At 46.0% G+C, this 23,556-nt stretch overlaps 1 protein-coding gene across 3 annotated transcripts in view; it reads right to left on the reverse strand.

The window, feature by feature from the left end:
• Positions 1-1,125: 1,125 nt before the first annotated feature.
• Positions 1,126-23,556, reverse strand: part of olfm1b (olfactomedin 1b) — a 22,625-nt gene continuing 194 nt past the window's right edge. The window contains exons 1-6 of one of the 3 annotated variants that reach the window (XM_056290773.1): positions 23,186-23,556; positions 21,117-21,266; positions 19,305-19,460; positions 17,575-17,794; positions 4,292-4,398; positions 1,126-2,089 (exon numbers count right to left, since the gene is read on the reverse strand). The exon at positions 23,186-23,556 is cut by the window's right edge and continues 194 nt beyond it. In XM_056290773.1, the coding sequence (XP_056146748.1) occupies positions 1,415-2,089; positions 4,292-4,398; positions 17,575-17,794; positions 19,305-19,460; positions 21,117-21,266; positions 23,186-23,335 (1,458 nt within the window). In that variant the 5' untranslated portion in view covers positions 23,336-23,556 and the 3' untranslated portion in view covers positions 1,126-1,414. Of the gene's footprint in view, positions 2,090-4,291; positions 4,399-17,574; positions 17,795-19,304; positions 19,461-21,107; positions 21,267-23,181 lie in introns of all 3 variants that reach the window. The other 2 variants (XM_056290774.1, XM_056290775.1) reach the window with 2 other exon arrangements.

Raw genomic sequence — 23,556 nt, forward strand, 5'->3', positions numbered from 1 at the left:
CAGGTACAACACATCCAGCAAAGCGCAAAAAGAGTGAGAAGCTACTGCCTGCGAGGGTATATACATTTACACAGCGGTATCCTTCACTTAGCGGTGTTGGGTTACATGACATGAAACAGCATCACCCCGAGGAAACTCTCGCAACTGCAGGTGGAGGGCTTCGGGGCAGCAGGGTCCAGGTTCTGAGGGTACATGACTCGATACATTCTTTTTTCTTTTTTCTTTTTTTGTTGTTTTGTTTTGTTTGTTGTTGTCTTCAGAGAGATGTGAACCAGATATAGCCCTCCCACGCAGTCCAAGTAAACAAATACAGAGGAGCAAAACCGTTACATTGTTACAAGAACACTGAAAAAGGAACCTAAATGAAAACATACCGAAGAGAAACAACTAAGTACAAACAAGTGAAAAAAAGCAGATATCTCTTCCGACCCTTAGAGCCCGTTATTAGTATGCAATCATTTCCCCCCCACCCACCCACCCCACCCTCCCCCCCTTTTTATAGATATAGTATCATACGGCAAAAGACATTCAGAAGAGAAGACCAGAGTGATAGAAAACACTCATGCACAGAAAGCCTGTTTCGTATATAGTCACAAACACATGGAAATCATCTCAAACAACAGTGCTGCCAACAGTCAGTGCCTTTGGGTCTTTTAGTGGATATTCTTATTGTTGTTGTTTTCTCTACACATTTTTTTATTTGCTACTATATTGGTAGAAAGGATATGTAGGACAGACTGCAGTGATAGGCTCTGCGCCTTGTGGCCAGAGCGACCACGTGGCCAGAGCGACCACCCCTCTCTTTTTCTGTTCATGGGAACTGGGAGGGGAGGGGAGGGGGGGGGGTCCAGGTTGACAAACAGTTTATCGTCAACAACTTAGTCTCTTAGGCAGACCCTCAGGTTGGAATAACTTCAGGTGGAGGGGTTGCTGCAGAAGACCCAGAGCCACAACAGGGATCTCCTATCTTGGTTTTCCAATATATATATATATATATATATATATATATATATATATATATATATATATATATATATATATATATATATATATATATATATATATATATATATATATATATATATATATATAAAGCAAAAATGTTTTTTTGGCATCTGTTCAAGTTCTTTTAAATCCAATGTAAACCCTACTTCTCAACTATATTTGTATTACAATCATCTTCGTTATAGCAAATAATTTAGTTTTTTTCTTTTCTTTAATTCGATAACATATATACACATTCAACTCTCTATGCATCCAGTTCTGATGCAGGTCCTCCTTGTCGATCATACAGAATGGTAAACAGAATGGTATTTTTTTTTTAATAAAGTCTCTTTTCACAGATATATATATTTTGTATATATGGAGATCTCTAAACAGACGGGTATTCCCGTGCCTAACCCCGTCCCCGTGGTTACAGCTCCTCGGAGCGGATGACGTGGAACAGCGTGACGTTGTACAGAACCTGGTGGCCGTTGTTCCAGGCGTAGAGAGAGCGGTCCCGCGGGTTATAGTCCAGCATGGAGATGTGCAGGTACTTGTTCTCGAACGCAATGTCTATGTACTCGTACGTGGAGGAGTTGGTGGAGTAAGCGTAGTAAACCTTGGTGCCTCCCGAGTAGCCATTGGTGACGTAGAGCGTGCCGCAGATCATGAAGGACTCGCCAGCGCTCCTCTTGGGGTGGTTGGTGGTCCAGCTTTTGATGATCTGCAGTGTGTTCGGGTTCAGCTTGCTGATGACAATGTTGCCAGCATTCTGGTTGGTGGCATACACAGCCCACAGACCGCTCTCGTCCACCATGAGGTCGATGTCCGAGTGACCGCCCCAGGCGTAGTGGTATGCGTTATTAAAGCCGGCATAGTCCAGCTGCCGGGACTTGCTGATCGAGGAAGTGCGGAAATCAAACTTGATGATGACATGGCTCTGGAACTTGTTGAAGTAGATGGAGCCATTGTAGACCACCTGACCTGTGCCTGACCATGGGTGAGGCAGCCGATGGGACGTGAAGTTGTCCGATGTCATGAAGTCCTGCATGGACTTGTATTCCCGCACAAACCGGTTGTTGTGGTAGCCATCCATATACCAGACCTGGAATTTGTGACGAGGTCGGAGACAAAACAGAAACATTAGGCATTTCACATGAACATCAAACACAGCAACAACAAAACAAGAGGGGGGGGGTTATGTCCCCCCCTTTCTCCCCAATTGTATCCGACCAATTACCCCACTTTTCTGAGCCGTCCCGGTCGCTGCTCCACCCCCTCCGCTTATCATGCCTCCTCCCATACATGTGGAGACGCCAGCCGCTTCTGTTCCCCTGACAGTGAGGAGTTTCACCAGGGGGACGTAGCGCGTGGGAGGATCACGCTATCCCCCCAGTACCCCCTTCCCTCCATACAGGCGCCCCGACCGACCGGAGGAGGCGCTAGTGCAGCGACCAGGACACATACCCACATCCGGCTTCCCACCCGCAGACACGGCCAATATGCCTGTAGGGACGCCCGACCAAGCCGGGGGTAACGCGGGGATTCGAACCGCCGATCCCCGCGTTGGTAGGCAACGGAATAGACCGCTGTGCTACCCGGGCGCCCCAACACAGAAAACATTTAAAGTGAATAAAATATTGAAGTGCTTGATACTGTGGCAGGAATGAGGAGAAAACACAGGAGACCAAGGCGAGTTTGATGTTTATTCCTCAACTCCAAAAACCAACTGCAGCAGGAACCACCCTGCACCGGAACATAAACCACGCCCCCAGCGCACAGTCCTGCTGGGTGAGAGGGCACAGCCCCTGGTGTCCACCACAATACCACTTTAAACATCACTCCTGTGCGCCTTTATAAACGACTGAATCATGAATGCTGATCACGCGGCGCCCTGCGATGTAAATCAAACTGGGCCATCAACAGGCATCCCTAATTAAATCAGGGATACCAGTCCCTAAAGGAAGAAAAAACACGTAAAACAATCCACAATCTTGCAGGTTATGAATACTAAGAGTAAAGATGAGCGCCGCAGGTCGTGATCAGCCATGCTCTGTCGGGATGATGCCTCTCCTCCCAGACAGAAGGCCTGCCTCACGCGCCTCGACCTCGCTGTTCTTAGCTAGCTGGCCTCTCTGGTTATGGGCAGGGATCTGGTTCCCGCGAGCTGCTTGGCGATCGACCGCTTCCTGCATCTCGCGGGACACCTGAACCGCCCATCCCCGTCGTCACCGCCGGCCCCACAAACCTAAAACCACACGTTGATGAAAGACGTGGTTCCACCACGGGTTAGGAAGGACAGAGAGGAGGCAGCCCGGATATCAAAACACATACAATCGATGCGTCTGCCCTGAGCCGCGAGACTGCTCTTCCTTCCTGGCATTGCTGGTTTCCATGTGGCTCGTGCCCATGCCCTGGATGTTCCAACTAGCTTAACAAAATCTAAAGAAGCATAGCCACCTGCCACCAAGACGTTAGCTGTGTTAACGAGCACGGTCCTAGCCGAGCTAGAGATGAGCTTTATATGGATTTAATAACATTTGGACACAGAGAGCGTAGTGCAAATCTGTAAAAAAAAAACAACAGGTGTTGGTTAATTTTGGTGGTTAGCTTTAAGCTGTACCAAGGAATGATTAAATGTCTATATTTAGCTAAAGCCCGCACATAAAAAGCGTGTTCATTATGCCAAATAAAGCTTTAGTCTCTGCAATACATTCCTTTAATTATCCATCAGACCACGCAGACTCTTGTCAGGGTTATCCCTGCATTTGCATTTTAATACGTTTTTACCAACAGAAGAAGATCATTTTAGTGTGCCGAGAAATTCCCTGACCCACAAACGTGGATCTAATGGCATCAGTTAATCAGTACACATATTAACATGCGGATGAACAGTAGATCACGGTAGACGTCAGCTGCTAGAGCAAATAACCGATACCTATGTGGCGCAGATCTCGTGCACTACTTGTGTCTTCAACCCAGCTGTTAACAACATCACGTTCGGCCTATCACATCCCCAATACTGAGTTACTGACTTACAACTTGTACATTTGAGAAGTTAGACGGTGAGGTGGACAGTGAGACTCAAACTACGGTCATAATGTCATCGCTTAATTCTTAGTAGTTGGGCTAGAAATGGCATTGTCACAGGTTTGATCTCGCAGTGATATAAACATAGTTCAGTGTCTGCGTGTGGTTACAATGTGGACAGAGTCAGGTGGCGCGTGCACATGTTTTTTTAGTGTGTGCGTGCGTGCTTGCGTGTGAAGGAGGATGGGTCGTGGTGAGGGGCCCGAGATATACATACCCTTGTATCTCCCTCAGGTGCTAGAGGGTCAGTCATCCAGGAGCCAAACCTGGATCCAGATGTTTTTATAGTGATGGGATCGCTGATACCTGTCAGCTTGCCGCATGCTGCAAGGAGATAAGTGAGACAGAGATGGGACGGGCAGCAAAACAGCTGTCTGCACATCTGGACACATTCGGTGTTGTATGTCAAAGAATGGTTTTCTTTTCTATTTTGGGGAAAAATGTTATTGGCCTCAACGTGCATGCATGGCTGGGTGTACATCTCTGCATTGCTATTTGCGTGACATTATTAAAGGTCTTTATTACTTACGGCGTATGAGCTTATGCATGTTTTTCTCTCTAAGCATTAGAGAGATTCACTTAGCAAGGACTACACCGCCAGCAAGATGCATTTAAATGATTTATTAAAGAAAAATGGTTGACGTGCATAGTTCTTGTAGTTCTCCCGCTTGCTGACTGCATCGTGGGACTGCTTCGTAGGGAATCTGTCATAGCACCCCGGGCAATGACGGACCCCCCCCGCCCCCCGAAACCTCCAGTTACTTAGGATAAGACTGAGCAGATCTGTGAACGGGTGTAGCGATGATCGGTTTGGGAGGACCAACAGCTCATGAGTTGTGTGAAGTGTTCTGGGATGCCATTGCGGGAGGCTGAAGTGGCGTTTCTGGTCCTGAAGGACTTTCCAGAGTAATGAATGGGTGAAATGCCAGACAAGGAGAATATGTGGCGGAAATGATGGGGGGGACCGGAATCGAGTAGTCACTTGTCCGTATTCAGTGATAAAAAGAGGGTCTGTTGTTGCTATGCTTTGAGGTTTCCAGAATAGTAAGTAGTTTGAGAGGGTCTCGAAAGATTTTCAAAGGTGATTGGACTTTGTGTAGTCCGACCAGATTGATTGTTTTTTTGTTGGCTTTAAGTAGAATACAATGGTGTCATCCGAGAAATAACACAATTCTGAAATGCAAGCGTGTTGGCATGGGTCAAATTAAAAGGTTGAGGCGGCGAATTCAGAACATCCGAGGAGAAATAAATAAATAAATAAGTAAATAAGTAAATAAATACATAAATAAATAAATAGATAGATAGATAGATAGATAGATAGATAGATAGATAGATAGATAGATAGATAGATAGATAGATAGATAGATAGATAGATAGATAGATAGATAGATAGATAGATAGATAGATAGATAGATAGATAGATAGATAGATAGATAGATAGATAGATAGATAGATAGATAGATAGATAGATAGATAGATAGATAGATAGATAGATAGATAGATAGATAGATAGATGGATGGATGGATGGATGGATGGATGGATGGATGGATGGATGGATGGATGGATGGATGGATGGATGGATGGATGGATAGATAGATAGATAGATAGATAGATAGATAGATAGATAGATAGATAGATAGATAGATAGATAGATAGATAGATACAGATACATATACATAGATAGATAGATAGATAGATAGATAGATAGATAGATAGATAGATAGATAGATAGATAGATAGATGGATGGATGGATGGATGGATGGATGGATGGATGGATGGATGGATGGATGGATGGATGGATGGATGGATGGATGGATGGATGGATAGATGGATGGATGGATGGATGGATGGATGGATGGATGGATGGATGGATGGATGGTTGGATGGATGGATGGATGGATGGATGGATGGATGGATGGATGGATGGATAGATAGATAGATAGATAGATAGATAGATAGATAGATAGATAGATAGATAGATAGATAGATAGATAGATAGATAGATAGATAGATAGATAGATAGATAGAAAGATAGATAGATAGATAGATAGATAGATAGATAAACAAGCAAGAACATGGCTTCTAGAGCTTGAGCAATGTGAGGAGTGTCGTATCTGGAGCAGGTCGTGTGGATGCAGACGGACTGCAAGACGGCAGTAAAAGGAAGGCAGTGAAGAGTTTTAGCTGCCTCTTGGTGTTGGAGTCCTTTGAGGAGTGAAGTTATCTGAGGATGCCTGGAGGCCATGCTCGGACTGCTGGTCATGAGTTTGGAGAAGAAGCTGATGGCGCTGAGATAAACTTTGATGGTATGTGTTTTAATAGCCGTCATGGAATCGGAGTAGGTAATGAAACAAGTCAAGGTGATGAGATAGAGCGATGGGAAGGTAATGCTATACTCGTCATGAAAGAAATTGACATTTTTCCAAACTGTCCAGTAGGGTGCGAGGGTTGGGGGTGGTGGGCTGTTGATGACGGAGTTCTGGGAGTCGGCGATCAGGGGTATTTGGACAGGATTTACAAGTTGAATGTCAGTGCTGAATATGGAGGAACCGCTGTTGCGAGGGTACCTGCATGAGGGTCCAAGCTTCTGAACTTCTGAATCAAAAAACAAGAGAGAGTCTACGATGGTGTTGGAGTGACAGGGAACATCCACTCTACGGAGAACATTTTTGCTGTGTGATGGAGTGCAATTTTTGGCGGCACATGGATGGCATGATGGATGGGGAGCTGAAGCATCCTTTGTTATGTCTATGACTGTGAGGTTGCATGAGTGGAATTGCAGGATGGAGGAACTGAAGGCTGGAATTGCAGGACCATCCATGGCCTGACAGAATAGCTGCGGCAATTATGTGATAGATTTTGAAGAGAGCGGAAGAAGCGACTTGGCATTCATTTGCGAGCTCTGGGGATAATTCTGCTGCGAACCATCTTCTATTGTAGAAACCCCAAAAACAAGCAGAAGGATCAGCGGATGGATGTCATGTGTCTGAGTCAGTTGGTCATCGTAGAGGGAGGTGATTCCATTCCAATTGGCAAGAAGGTTGAGCCACAGATGGAATTCAGCATGGCTTGAACTGTGCAGGGAGATGGAAGTCAAGAGTGATGGGATGGAAGAATCAATAGATAGCAAGTGAAAGACAAAGACTCGCTCTTGGAGAATGATGCATAGGGTGAAGTTGAGGTGGCCCAATAGGAAGAGAGGTTGGTGTTTGGTGTGGCAAAGGGCGAGGAGGAAACTAGAGATCAGAAGACTGATTTGATTGAGCTTTTTGACTGAAAGTGAAGCATGAAACAGATTTGTGTCAAGAGTGATTCCGAGGAACTCAAGGGAAGTGGATGGGCCCTATGTTTTTTCTGCAGACAGTAGAACCCCGAGATCGGAGATTTTTTTTTGTTTCTGTTGCTGGGTCCATTGGCTTGAGCTGGTGGAAACTTGGAAGTGGTCATCCTGATTTTGTCTGAGTAGACCGTTGTCCAATGGGGATAATGAGACGAAATCCATACTCAAGAAGGGGAGTGGATGGGTGATGTTGCTGGTGTGGTAGTAGCTCGGTTGTTTGAGTATGCTCGAGGCGATGTTACATGATCTCGGTTCCAGCACAGAATACGAGATTGGAAGGGGAGGAGAGGGTTAGGTGGGTATTTATAGGAATGCCGGAAATGGCACGGTTGGTGTGATACTGCTCCTGAAATTCGCTAGATGAGCTTCAAGATCTGTCAGCTGCGTTCGACACAGTGAACCACCAGATCCTCCTCTCTACCCTCGAGGGGCTAGGTGTCAAAGGCTCTACACTCTCAATGTTTGCATCCTACCTGACCAGTCGCTCCTACCAGGTGACATGGAGGGGATCTGTGGTGGAGCCTCGCAGACTGACTACAGGGGTTCCACAAAGGTCAGTTCTGGGTGCTCTCCTTTTCTCCCTGTACACGACATCCCCGGGTTCTGTTATTCGCTCGCATTACTTCTCTTACCATTGTTATGCCGATGACACCCAGCTGATCTTATCCCTTTCTCCCTCTGACACACAAGTAGAGACACGCATTGCTGCGTGCTTGACTGACATCTCGGAGTGGATGGCGACACACCACCTGAAGCTCAATCTGGACAAGACAGAGCTGATGTTCCTCCCGGGGAAAGGTTGCCCGCACCGATACCGAGCCATCACCATTGACAACACCGTGGTGACGCCAACTCGGACTGCGAGGAATCTGGGTGTGATCCTGGACGACCAACTGTCGTTTGTTGCAAACGTTGCATCGGTTGCTCGCTCCTGCAGATTTCTCCTCTATAACATCCGGAGGATTCGCCCATTCCTCACTGACGAGATGGCACAGGTGCTCATCCAGGCTCTGGTCATCTCCCGGCTGGACTACGGCAACTCCCTCCTTGCTGGCACCCTGGCATCGTCCATCAGACCTCTGGAGATTGTTCAGAAATCTGCAGCTCGTCTCGTGTTCAACCACCCTAACTTCTCCCACACAACTCCCCTTCTCATGTCCCTACACTGGCTCCCAGTAGCTGCTCGCATCCAGTTTAAGACTCGTGTGCTAGCCTACAGGGCAGTGAAAGGAAGAGCTCCTTCCTATCTCTAGGCCATGGTCAAGCCCTACACCCCCGCCGGACCACTTCACTCTGCTGCCTCGGGACGCCTGGTTGCCCCGTCGCTCAGAGGCCCCTGCTGCCGATCGACCCGGTCACGGCTCCTTTCTGTCCTGGCCCCACAGTGGTGGAATGAACTCCCCACTGATGTCAGGACAGCGGAGTCGCTGCCCATCTTTCGGCGCAGGTTGAAAACTCAGCTCTTCAAGAACTACTACCCTGTTACTTGTTCTTAGCACTTATTGTATTCACTCATTTAAAAAAAATCTCTTTCTTGCACTTTTACTTTAGCACTGGTTTTGCTCTTAGATGCTTGATTAGATGCACTTATGACCTCTGATGACTAGTAGTTCTCCTGATTTCCTATGTTAAATGCACTTATTGTAAGTCGCTTTGGATAAAAGCGTCGGCTAAATGACTGCAATGTAATATAATGTCAAGAGTGAAAGGGAGAGCGAGAGAGAGAGAGAGAGAGAGAGAGAGAGAGAGAGAGAGAGAGAGAGAGAGAGAGAGAGAGAGAGAGAGAGAGAGAGAGAGAGAGAGAGAGAGAGAGAGAGAGAGAGAGAGAGAGAGAGTTGGAAAAGGAGTCAGAAAACCATTGCGTTTTCTTCCTCTGTTGGTTTCAGACTGGTGAAGTGTTAATCAGTGTCGACTTAGGTGTTAATGTGATTTTGACAAAACTAGCACTCCTCTGTGTCCCTTATGACTAAGAACTGGTCAGACTAATGTACTCATTATTATGAAGAGGTGGAGAATAACTCCAATCTTGTGCGATTTTACTTGATAACAACACTTTACGCAGACAGTAATATTACCTCTTCATTAAGATGTGAGCCATTGTTCAGTGTGTTTTGACAGGGCAGGGATCAACTAAATGTCTCTCATAACTTAATTACGTCCAGTGAATGTAATGAGTGGTTTGATATGCTAATGTGCAGACTGGGACACCGATGACGGCTTATTTTCAGTCTGGATTGCTATCTCTCTGAGGCCGAGGTGTCACATCCATTAACCCGTTTCCCCTCTCCCTCACTCCTTTCTTTTGTGTGCCATATCTTGCCTTATTTCTTGCACTTAAGGGTTGTGCAATGTGATTAGAGATATCAACAAAACCCAGATAATAATTGCTATATTCTCTGCTCGTGTCACTCTAATGCTGGCTTTTGTCATTTATACCTTTGTCTTCTCATCTTTTAGCTTCCTCTGTCAAACATGGTCAAATGTCTGAGGGAAATTACATGAATTCGTTTTTTTTTGGGGGGGGGGGATTCTTCCCCCTTTTTCTCCCCACTTGTACTTGGCCAATTACCCTTTTTTTCGAAGTCATCCCCCCCAGTCGCTGCTCCACCCCCTCTGCCGATCCGGAGAGGGCTGCAGACTACCATAGGTCTCCTCCAATATATGTCGCCTCTTTTCACCTGAGAGTGAGTTGTTTCGCCAGGGGGTTGTGGCACGTGGGAGGTTCACGCTATTCCTCCCATTCCCCCTTCCCCCCCGAACAGACCAGATGAGGCGCTAGTGCACCGACAAGGACACATACCCACATCCGGTTTCCCACCCTCAGACACGGCCGAGTGTTCCTGTAGGGACGCCCGACCAAGCCGGAGGTAACACGGGGATTCGAACCGGCGATCCCTGTGTCGGGAGGCAACGGAATAGACCGCTACACTAGCCGGGCGCCCCATAAATGAGGCTCTTTCAAAAGCATGTTTGTGTGTACCTGTGACTGCGTGTATTTGGTGTATGACTATAAACTAACCCACATGTTTGCTTATGTGTCTCCATGAGGACACGCCTCAGCGGCAGTTGAGAGACAAACACGTGGTCACGTGAGCAGAATTTACTATCCAAGGTGGGATTTGAGACCATTACGTAACCCTCAGTGGGATTACAGTAATCCCTTGATTTATTTATTTCTTTTCTTTAATCATAACTCTATCTTTAGTGACATCTGCCGTCACTGGGAAATGGGGGAGCCTGTGATTCTGTTGATCTGCATTCTGGAGATACACACTGGGTCAAATCCCCTTTTGGCCTGAATATGCCTGGGACGAAAAAGAGGGCGGAAAAAAATGGAACGTGTAGAGGAAACTAGAACCTTAAAGCAAAATGATTGGTACTACTCTGGAGAGGGAACATTTGGAGAAGGCATGAAGACTGAATCCCTGACAGCGAGATAGGCTGTGACACACACGCACATGCATGCACACCCACATAAAGAGAGAGAGAGAGAGAGAGAGAGAGAGAGAGAGAGAGAGAGAGAGAGAGAGAGAGAGAGAGGGGAGGGGGGTTGGGCAGCATTAGAATTAAGTGGTACTGCTACATGATGTGTGCAATACTGTACTACGCCGTATTCTATACTGAAGAAATAGGAGGTGAGAGCAACGGTATCACAAGAGGAATTTGAGATGCAATGTTCGGGCAATATGCAGTGTTGTGGCTTTCCTACCCCATCCATCAGCAGCTCATTGTAATAGGGCTCGTCGGTGTCTGCAGCTCTCCCTACCTTCACAGCTCTGGGGCATCACACAAGGTGATTTATTTATTTGATTAGTGCCCGGCCAGCTTTCACGCCCCCTTGATTGATAGCTATTGTGTCCCAACAGTCACTGGCCTGTTATTCGGTCTCATACAAAACAACATGAAATACAGGTCTACAGGGGGCCTTAGCAACTCTCCCTCACTTTTTCCAAGCCCCGCCAACTCTATCACGATGGTCTCTTTCCCAGTACAGCGCTCTCAAATGTATTGTTCTCCTACCGCTCTCTCTCTCTCTCTCTCTGTGCTCATTAACGTTTTTCCCTTCATGAAACTTTCCCCGGTTCTTTCTGAGGAGCTCAACATTGCTTCCCTTTTCAGAAGCGTTCTGTTGATGCAAATTTTGTTAATGACCGTAGTCTCAATTCCAGGTATTTTCCAGGGTCTTTTTGCCCTATATTAAAGTGTCTATTTGTGCAGTCAGCTATCATGTGTAGATAAAAGGAACAGCCAGTCTATGTTCTGCCTGAGCTAGTCTTTCGTTGGGTGACCCCTTCTTATTACATCTGATCTCGCACACACTGGAGTGACCCCTGCAGTTCCCTGTCCTGCTCACCATGGCAACCCACAGATGAGAAAGACGGCATGTGCATTGATCTGTACATGAGCACCAAAACAGCTCTCATACCCCAGTACAGCCAGTATGAGACTGGTAGGAAGGGCAAAGGTTCACCACGGAAAACACATAGAACAAACGGGACTGAGAGAATGAGAAAAAATATAATCTCTCTAGCGTAAGAACAAAATAAACGACAGTCCGGACTATCAAATTTGCTTACACAGTAAATTAAAAGTAATTTGGAGTGAGAATTTTTACAAATGCATGTAAAAGAAAAAAAGAAGCACAATCAAGGACTCATAGTAAATAAACTGTTTGCATTGCTGCATGTTTCATTCATTTAGATTGTTAACTAGACATATTCAGTGTTGTAGAAGACTCCCAGTTGAGACCAAGGCAAGACCAACAGCAGGAAGAGAAGGTGGTAAAGGAAAAGCAGGGGGATCATGTCCTGAGGCTTATGTTCCCCTTTTCCCCTTTTCTCCATCCCTGCTCGTCACTGCCAGCTGTTTTCAGCTTTGAGAGATCGATAATGGCTGTTTGTTTTCTTGCTATCTCTTCTCTATATCCTGCTCTAACCTCTTCATTTGTTCTACCGATTTAGCTATTTTCTGTACTTAGCTCACGTATCACTACATTCACTAGTTTTCCTTTTCAAAGGACTCTTGTGTAGGCAGCCTCTTATTCCTAGTTTGTTACTGGCTTCAAGCTTAGCCAGCTTTGCAGTTAGTTCTATTAAGCAGCCTCATTAAAACGATGGTGTGTGGTGACTGTTCTGCAGTTACAGATAGGTTCTCTCTACTAGAGAGACGTATCCGTGAGTTAGAACAGCTCATTTCAGCTAGGATTATGTTAGATGTGACGGGCACTCCAGATAGCCTTAGCCCTGGGCCTGACAGCAGACCTGCTTTTGTTAGCACTAGCGAAGCCTCGTTGGCTGATGCGGCAGTTTGTCTCTGTTTACTGGCATGGGAAGGCTCGCAAGAGCAAGCCACTGGTCGTGTGGCCTGGTCTGCAGTCACCTCTCCCGACTTCAAACCGGTTTTCACCCCTCACCAGCCCTGTTGGTAGCCCTACCGGCCAGCGTACCCCTCTCTCTAGCTCCTATCAACAGAGTAAAGCAATGTACGCTAGTGATAGGAGACTCCATTACCTGGAATCTCAGAACAGCTTCGCCGGCCTTAGTTAACTGTTTACACGGAGCCAGAGTCTCTGACATAGAGGATAATCTCAGGGCATTTCGGAGGGAGAATCAGCGAACCCAGACACACAGCATCACTACTTTCAGCAATGTTGTTATTCATGTTGGCACTAGTAATGCCAGGATGAAGCAATCAGAGATCACAAATGTAGCGTAGTCAGGATGCTCGAGTTTGCCAGGAAGATGTGATGGCATCGACTAATTGTCTCTGGTCCCTTACCCGTGAGGGATAATGATGAGATGTACAGTAGGCTCACCTCAATGAACCGCTGGCTGGCTCGTTACTTTAATGAGCAGGGATTCGGCTTTTTTGGTAACTGGCCTTCTTTCTGTGGCCAACCTTACCTGCTGAAAGCAGATGGCATTCACACTACTGGGGATGGCACCTCTCTTTTGTCTAGCAATATAGATAGCTGTCTGCGTTTTGTTTAACACTAAGGACTTCTCGTTCAGCAGGTTGCAGGTGATTAGAGAGCCTGCGATGTAGGTTAAAATCTAGTGTCGATGTCGAGTCAACTAGTTAATTTTCAATTTGACTTCAAGACTTGAATCTAAATTCCAATCCATTGAGTCTCTTATTCAAAGTCCAGCTCCCTAACCCATAAATGGACTTGGCTCAGACCTCCTGGCTCTTGCTCACTCTCACTTTCTTGAAGAATTTGGAAAATCTTTCTCAGGGCTTGTTACTCATTCTGATGATATTCTAATTCTTGGTTATTTCAATATTCATCTGAATAAGTTTGCTGATCCTCTAAATAAGTAGTCCTGGCGCTTGTTGATTTTTTTTTTTGGGCTCACTGAGTTTGTTTAAGAGTCGACTCATTGCAGTGGTAACACCTTTGATATGGTTTTATCTAAAGCAGGGGTGGGCAATCTTATTCAGAAAGGGCCAGTGTGGGTGAAGGTTTTTGTTCCAAACAAGCAGTTACACACCTGATCCCACTAATCAACCAGTAGAGTCTTTGCTGAGGAACTTGATTAAGAGACAAAGGCATGTAACTGCTGGTTGGAACAAAAACCTTCACCCACGCTGGCCCTTTCTGGATAAGTTTCCCCAACCCTGATCTAAAGGAATAGCTGTTTCTGATCTGAATATCTTGCCAACCGCATGTGCTGTGTCAGATAATTTTCCCTACAAAGTTGAAGCATTATTGGCCTGTTCTGTTAATGTCGGCACAGATGTAATTACCACTCACCACATTGGTCCCTCCACTGTAGCCTGAAATCTTGGATCCTTTCACTGTAAAGACTGACTCTGTTGAACATTTCACTAGTGACTTAAATGTGGCCCTCTCTAGTCTCTTCGACTCAGTTGCGCCTCTTGGTACCAGGCCTAGGTGACTAAAGAGGCTACACCCTGGTTTAATGATAACACACATGCTCTTAAGTGAGCCTGCATGAGACTGGAATGTAAAAAAAAAATCAAAATTGGATGTTTTTTACCTATTTAGGCATGAGTGTTTATTGAATTACAAGCGTGCTTTATCTGTTGTAAAAGCAGCATATCTCTCTCGCTTAATCAATTTTAATTAACATAGCTATTAGCTGCTCACCATTCATGGCCCATGAGTTTCTAGACTTTTTCTGCAATAAGGTTGATAAGATCATAAACAAAATTAGTCCAACTCCAGCTACTTCTGCAGATCCTGTCTTACCAAATTCATATCTATACAATAAGTCACTGAGAGTCCCTGTTATTAAATCTTTTGAGACTATCTCTCTTGATAATTTGACTGCTTGCCTACTTGACCCTTTACCAGCAAAACGTTTTAAAGACCTCTGGCGTTTCCTGGGACCTACAATTCTAAACATTGTGAATTTACCACTTACTACTGCCACTGTTTCCAGCAGTTTCAAGACAGCTGTGGTTAAAACTCTACTAAAAAAAAAAGAAAAAAAATCGCACCTCAATCCAGGGTCTCTTAATAACTATCGACCATCCTCTAATCTTCCGTTCTTTTCTAAAATACCAGAGAGAGTTGTGTATCAACAACTTTCAACCCATGTAGAAGAACACTATCTGAACCTTTTTAATTGGCTTTCAGGGCCTGTGACTCCAGTGAAACTGCTGTGACCAGACTGGTGAAGGATCTTTTTCTAGCTTTGGACTCTGATTCCACTTCTGTGCTTCTATTACTGGACCTCAGTGCAGCCGTTGACACCATTGATCACTGTCTACTATTAGACAGAATAAATTGTAATTTTGGTGTCTCTGACGTAGCTCTCTCTTGGCTTAAGTTGTACTTATCTGGAAGAACACATTGTGTCTGCTATAATAATAATACATCAATGAATTAATGAATGAATGTCTTTATTTTCCATTGTACAGCTGTGCAATGAAATTAAGTAATTAAGTATTTAAATAATTCAGAATTCTCTGACATGAAATATGGTGTGGCTCAGGGATCAATTATGGGCCCTCTTCTTTTCTCTCTTTATATTTCACTTATTGGCCACATTGTACGCAGTCGTGGATACATTTCCATTGCTATGCTGTTGATACTCAGCTGTATGTGCCGATAAGGGTTGATGATCATACTCAAATGATTAATTTAGAGGCCTGATTGGCTGCTGTGAAAATTCGGATGTCACTAAATTTCCTGTTTTTAAATCTGGATAAAACTGAGATGCTGGTCGTTTGCCCTGCTAGACACAAAAACCAATCTGACCAAGTAACGATAACAATTGACAACTCTTGTGATTTCACAAAGCGTGGCAGCCAAAAATCTTGGTGTTACGTTTGATCCCAGCCTTTCGTTTGATAAGCACATTAAAGAAATTACCAAGACTGCCTTTTTCCACTTACATAACAGCTAAGATTCTGTCTTTCCTGTACATGGCTGACACAGAGACTCTAATACATGCATTTGTTTCATCCAGACTTGATTATTTTAATGTTCCATTTTCAGGTCTGCCACATGCTAGTACTAAAAGTCTTCAGATGGTTCAAAATACTGTAGCTAGAATCCCAAGGTAGAAAATTTGACCATATTACACCAATTCTTGCCTCCCTTCATTGGCTTCCTGTCCATGTTAGATCAGACTTCAAGGCGCTTCTGCTGACTTATAAAATCCTAAATGGGCTTTTTCCATCATACCTGTCTGATCTCCTTAAACTGTATATTCCATCTCGAGCTCTTTGCTCTCAAAATACATGTCTCCCGTGTGAACCCAAAGTTAAAAAGAATGGTGGCAGGGCCTTTTCCTATTGGGCCCCGTTCGTGTGGAATAACCTGTCTGCTGCTGTCAGACAACCAGAGTCTGTTAAGTCCTTTAAACCCAAAGTTAAAATTCATCTTTTTGCTTTAGTCTACATTAAGTTGCCTTTAAGTTGAATACTCCACAACCTGTACTGCACGGCTGTTCTGCCGACGAGATTACAACATATCGAGTATTGACTATTGCAAACTGTTTTCTTTTCTCACGTGTCCTTTCCCTCTTTCTGAATGATGTCTTCTCCTTTATCTTCTTCTGTGTGTGTGTGTGTGTGAATGGTGTGATGTCAGTCTCCCTTGTGTGCACGTCTTAATTGGTGTGCTATGACTTATGTATGCATGTATCTGTTTGGTTTACTTATACTTACATATCTGCTCTTGTACTATTTCTTTATCATTGCACTGTGGATGTGCATCTATTGGGCATATGAATTGTGCTAGTAGTGTGAGTTGACTAAGATAGGGGCTATAAACAGAAGATGACAGTGTGATAAGAACTTGCTAAAGGAAGTGCACATGCTCATTTTCCTGCTTCTTGCTCATTAGGTCTTAGCATGTGTACATACTTGTTGACACATGTGCCGTAAATGCCTAGGCCATAAGGTCATCAACTACTTAACATGGAAATGCAACATACTCATCATAACCAATTATATGTCCATCCGTTATCGAAACCGCTTGTCCTGCTCTCAGGGTGGCGGGGATGCTGGAGCCTATCCCAGCAGTCACTGGGGGGCAGGCGGGGAGAAACACTGGACAGGCCTCCACGCCATCACAGGGCCGACACACACACACACATTCACACCTAGGGACAATTTTGTACGGCCGATTCATGTGACCTACAGGTCTTTGGACTGTGGGAGGAAACCGGAGCACCCGGAGGGAGCCCACGCAGACACGGGGAGGACATGCAAACTCCACACAGAGGACGACCCGGGACGAACCCCAAGGTTAGACTACCCCGGGGCTCGAACCCAGGACCTTCTTGCTGTGAGGCGACCGCGGTAACCACCTCCCACCATGTCGCCCAATTCTATGTGACAAGCCCAGTTCACACAGTACATTTTACAATCTACTGGGCTGTGAAGTAAATATACAAATATCAACTTAAAACTTGACCTGTAACATTTTTGTTTTTCCGTAGGAAGATTGTGATCATTGAATAGCCATAAAACAGTAATTGCGAATGTGTTCAGAATTTGTTTGACGTATGCATCTGGTGGGTACGATGTGGCAGACACACACAAATAAACATTGCTGAACTTTTCTGTTGTTGTGTTGATATGCCTGAAAATCTCCTTCAGCTCAGCCATACCATATGCCAGTGTGTTGTCTGTGCATGCACGTGTTGAGAGAGTGTATGCCGGGCAACTTTCTGTGCCTACCTAATTTTTGCATGCATGCTCGGAGTCTCTCCTCAAGATTTGACACTCTGTTGTGGAGCTCCTCGTAGTCATAGGCTCCCATCTCCTCCTGAAGTTCGCTTAGAACTGACGTCAGATTCTGGACCTCCTCCTTAAATTGCAATACCAATTTGGCATCGGCTTTGTACTCCTCCAACACTGGTATCAACGGTCTAAGTTCCTCCATTTTCGTTTTTATGGCCTGAAAGGATTAGAATAAGCTCGATTCAGTGTCATGCGTGACAAAAGACGAGACTTCTGTCCAGTGATGGGAGGGGGGGGGGGATAAACACCTGTCTGAACCTGGCTACGCTGATCTACCCCTGACTCTCTCTGAAATTGAGGACCCCTATTTGTGGGTGTTGAGAGTTCGTGTGACCAGTGTGCTTTGTCTGTGCAGGTGCATGTTTTTAGCAAACAAACCCCAGCAATTATTCTCCACCCGCTGGATGAGCAGAAAATAGGTGGTTCCATCCTGATGTTGACCAGCCGTAAAAAGCAAGCCCTCGGTACACTGACAACAATTGGGAAAGCCTTTTATTGGTCATCATCGTTTAAAATGCAACATCTTATTAAGGATTACATGCTTTTACATGTCACACACAACAAAGTGTCTCCAATTTTACGTCTATATTGTTACATATTAATTTGTTTAGTAACCAAATATGCATAGACAAAAGCCAAAGTAAAATAAAAGAAATAACAGCAATTACCCAATAATAATAATAATAATAATAATAATAATAATAATGAATTTACTTTTGAAAAAGCCTTTAGATGAAAACCTTTGACAGCAGTAACATGCAGGAAGAGATCAGTGGTTGGTTGGTTTGGGAAAAGGGGTAAGGTTTCTTAATCTTAATGGTGCTAAAGGTAAATTGACTGTTTGACGCCCAAATGCTCTCAGTACTGTGGCCCAGTTCAGGGGAACTTGGGATTGACCTGCCTCTTCTTCCCTGTGGCTCTCTTTACATGTCTTAAAGTTAGCCCTGCAAGCAAGAAAATGACAGACCGTTGACAGGGGCTAGCTTACTAACCTATCTAACACACACAGACACACACAAACACGTACACCTACACACATTTAACGCACACAAGTTCATTTCAGAAAATTGGGAGCATGCAAAGAAATTGATATTGCTGGAATGAATGCTGAGGGCATGCGCAGATGATGTGAACAGTGCTACTGATGCAGGTAGGATGCAATTAAAATTACTCTTAATTGAAACTAAATCAATTACAAAGCTTAGTCCCTCAGTATCCATTAAGGGTGTTCTGAAACTGAGTATTTGCTGTGAGATTGACAGTTAATCAGTGCAAGGGTAAAATGTTTTTATTTGCTCATTTCAATTTTATTTCAGCATCCTCTCGGGTAACTGTTTAAGGGTTATATGTAATTGAGAGTATTGAACGTAGTGTTTTTACGCAAGTGCTAAAAGGACAGACAAGTTGTACTAGCAAAACACTGACCAGGTGTAAAGTCCTTATTTTACAGAATTACATAAATACTAAATTGCTGCTACCACTCAAGGATCCCAGACTAACAAGCTGATTCCTTCATTTAGACAACTAGGGATATGGGTGTGAGACAATGCAGCTAGTACCCATCTCCTAATAGGTCATCTATATTACACTTAGGGTGACGGGATGGAGGTTCAGCGGGTGGTGCCAGCTCTCAGTGAATGGGTTGGAGGTCTGGATCTGGACCGTACCTTGTATTGCTTAGCGATGTTCTGCTTGTGGTTCTCTTCCACCTGTCTGAACTTGTTCTCCAAGCCACGCAGCTGGACCTCCATCTTCTCTACATAGTGCAGGTCCCTCTGAGTCCGCTGGTCCAGCACTTGGATGGACTGGGTCATGTTCTGGACCTTGAGTACCAAAAGGGAGATGAACACAAAGGGTCTGAATACAAGCAGATCACATTTTGCAATTATAAGTAGCAGATGCGTAAGAAGAACGCACCAGATCTCCAACATTTCTGGCTTTGCTTTCTCCGAGCGGTGATTACATATCAGCTATTGGCTGCTAGAAGTACTGAGACCACTCATCAGCATCAACAAACTAGATTTAATGCCAAACCAGCTACTCAGGGGCCTAACACATACAGAGGAAGTGTAGAATACAAGCTGCTGAGACATTTGGTCTCCTCTCCAAAAATGTTTATTGTGGAGCCAAAGACTCTGTGATGAACTTGCCTGGCTCTCCGGTTACTCAGGAGGGATCAGTGGATGCCTTTCATTTTTTGTCTGGCAAGCTGTGTTATTATAGGGAATCCTTCCAAGTGCTGTACCCTAGATTATTTTGGGATTATGCCTTCCCACAAGAAATTTAAGGAACATTTGCACGGAACTTTCTTCTGCGTTCTGTTTCTTGACACGGGGTACGCAGAAATGGCAACGTTTCTGTGTCATGTGTTGCGTCATCAGAGGCGTCGGTCGGGCAGTGTGCAACAGAAACTCACAGAGACTGAGAGTGCATGGCTGTGTCCCATGATGCCTGGGTGGTTTCCAGGGAACTCATTAGAGCATATCTATTCTTGTCTCGCAGGCAGGGAGGTGATTGAAGGGCTACAAATATGCATACGCCCGCGTGTGTGCGCGTGCGTGCCCATGGACAAACACCGATAAACACACTCTAGGCAATGAATGACTTTCGCTGATTAGGTCATGTGTCGTATGACAGGGTACATTATTTCCCCCCGCTTCCGGTGTGGGAAGAGGGCAGCGCGGATTCACGTTGGCGGCGGCCTCACCCAGTACCGGTGTGGGAAGATGGAGGCACGAACTTACGTTGGCGGCGGCCTCACCCAGTACCGTCCTTGCATTGTCTTTGTCCACGTCTGTCCACGTCTTCGTTTGATGGCTGGGAGAGCTGGCGCTGGATCGGCTGGGAGAGCTTGGTCTGCCGCGTCCTGTGGGCCCAGGGACCGCCGCCCTGCCAGGAGCTGTGCCCGAAGAGGTAACACCGAGGGCGGTCTGACAGGATATGGAAGCGGGGCAGGCTAAGCTAACTGCTAGCCCATGTAGACCGGCAGTTCCGATAACACCGAGGGCGGTCTGGCGGCGGCCTCGCCTGGCCTTGACTGGGTTTTTAGTGTTGCCGTCTGGATTGAGGGGAGGTGTGTGGAAGGTGTCTGGCTGCGAGAGCTTGGTTTGCCGCGTCCGGTGGGCCAAGGGAGCACGGCCCTGCCCGGAACTGCGCCCAAGAAGGATAGTCCGAGGGCGGTCTGACAGGACACGGAAGCGGGGCAGGCTAAGCTAACTGCTAGCCCATGCAGACCGACAGTCATCCTGGCGTTCGTGCTCTCGGACAGTGAGAGCAGGATAAGTGGTTTGGATAATGGATGGATGTATGGATGGATGGATGGATGGATGGATGGATGGATGGATGGATGGATGGATGGATGGATGGATGGATGGATGGATATATGTGTTCTTGCAGTTTTTAAACATGTGTCTTTGTGGTGCCCTGCCCTGGGCCTGGGGAAACGATAGTGTGTCTGATTCCTGATACACGGCGATTACCTTCTCCAGCAGCTGCCTCAGCTGTTTGGTGCGAGCGTCCCGTGAGCACATGGACTGTTGGGGCGCCACCACAGTGCAGACACACCTCCCCTCGCTATCCTGGGCTGAACTGTACACCTGCCATGACTCTTCTGGGTTCGCTGGCAACACCTAGCCATAACGGCATGGGAGAAGAAGGCAGGGGAAAGAGACAGACAAGAGTCGTTATTTAATACAGAAACAGACGCACAAATAGTCGGAGGAAACAACAGTTTGGGTGCAATAAGAAGAACTGTGGCGAAAAGTCAACACTATGGGGACTCTGCGTCCGACGTGTTTTGTTCCAACTGTGGTTGCTGAACTGTTGCGGGTGGGTCAGCAGGTCTGATCAGGAAATGTGCTCGGATAACGTCTGCGCACTTAAAATAACGCTGACACAGTGCCCGTTTGACAATAATTCAAGATTACACATTCGACCATCTGCACACCACAGACCACGGGGCCCCACCCGCTTTGAACCATCAAATTAGTGAGGGCCGAGCACGAGGGAGGCAGCTCCAGCCAAACAACTGGCTCCAGCTGCTCCCAGGGCTCATTAGCATATTTCCGACGTGAAGTACGTCTCATATGCATTGAGGTGTTTGGGAGCTGCTTGTTTTTTTTGTTTTTTTGTTTGTTCCCTCAGCTCCAGTTACAGACTCTTAAGTGCAATTATGTCTTTTTTTAAAATATATTTTACATTAGGGGGAGGTGAAATTTAATTGAAATAGGCAACAAATCAACATATTCATCTGTGAAGATTAGTGTGACACCGAATAGGGAGTATAATTTTGCAAGTAGGAAATGTACATCAGTTTGGTTATATATATATATATATATATATGCTCACTGACATGGCTTTGCATCGACTGCAAAATCCAGAAAGAGCATTTACTGGCATAGTGTTTTTTTTCCTTCCTTCTTTTAAATATTGACAACACAAGAACTGCGATGCAACACCTGTCTTGATATCCCAGGTCATCTCTAAGACAAAGCCAATAACTAAGTATACAGCAAGGTGTGCATCTAAAGTCAAATTAGAGGACGTTGGAAAGAACAGACCCCCCCCATGGCACAAGGGTCCCGATTCCACTACTCATGCTACCACGAACACATTTACTATTATTATCATTATTATTATTATTATTAGTAGTAGTAGTAGTAGTAGTAGTAGCACTCGTACAGATAGTGGTAGTAGTAGTACAAGTAGCAGAAGTAGTAATGGTAGTAGTAGAACAAGTAGCAGTAGTAGCAGTAGTAGTATTAGTACAAGTAGTAGTAGTATTTTCTCTCGGTGGCCAACAAGTGCGTATAGCCTGACAACTGGGTGTCCTGTCCGTGTACGTGATGAACAGAAGGATGGTGGATCATTTGGTGCCACCCCTGAAAGGATAACGGTATCGAACAAAAGCCTGTCAAGAGCACGATGCAGCGCTGCAGAACACACACACACACACACACACACACACACACACACACACACACACACACACACACACACACACACACACACACACACACACACACCACCTTTCACTCCTATCCTCATGCCAACCCTTCTCCGGACGTCCTCCTCTCGCTGGCAGATGAGGAGACAGGAGAAAACGCGCTGTAGTCAGTCCGCAAGCACGAAACCGAGCGTCGTTCGTTGAATCGGGCGACCGGATTTACGCACGGGGTGTTTTCAAGCTGCCACGGGACGAAGGAACCTTCGTCGGCTCCGCGTCGCGCGCTCTGCCCCACCACCGCGCGGTCGGCAGGCGGGTACAGACGCCTTTCAATCCAGCCACGGGGAGAGCGCGCGTGGCACGTCGGCTCTCCACGCGCAGCACATTTTTACCACGTTTTACTATTAAAAAGCAAATCACGTGCGTGGAAGTGCGATATTCGGAGAAGATACCGGGCAAGAAGTGGGCATCCCCCCCCCACCCCACCCAGCAGGTTGCCCCCCCCACCCCACCCCCCATTTTACGCACTGGAATCAGGGGTTAGAACGCACAAGTGATGAACGAACCCGGAACCGGGGAAAATCCGAAAGCTGCCACACTTACTCCCGTGCTCCGGTCCGGGTAGCCCCCCTGCGCCGCGGTCAGCTTGGTGGTGTTGAGCCCCACCAGAGAGGGGAGCGTCTGCGACATCCAGTTGGTGATCATCGCCATGGTGCTGAGCACGACGCCGATCTTGAGCAAAGGCACCGACATCTCCGCGCTGCGCTTGTCTTTCAGCCCGTCTTCATTCGACTGAGTCCAGCGAGACGCCCGCGAGGCCACTCGTGTTGCCCAGAAGATCCTGAATTTCCATCCGGGATTCCGGTTCGGCGGGTTTCATCTTGGACATCTCTCTGTGAAAGCACAGGGTTGTCGGACCCGGAACGGTGAGGTCAGGTCTGGGATTGGAGGCACAAGAACTGAGCCACCAATGG

The sequence above is a fragment of the Lampris incognitus genome, chromosome 12, assembly GCF_029633865.1.
Source record: "Lampris incognitus isolate fLamInc1 chromosome 12, fLamInc1.hap2, whole genome shotgun sequence".
NCBI classification, from domain to species: domain Eukaryota; kingdom Metazoa; phylum Chordata; class Actinopteri; order Lampriformes; family Lampridae; genus Lampris; species Lampris incognitus.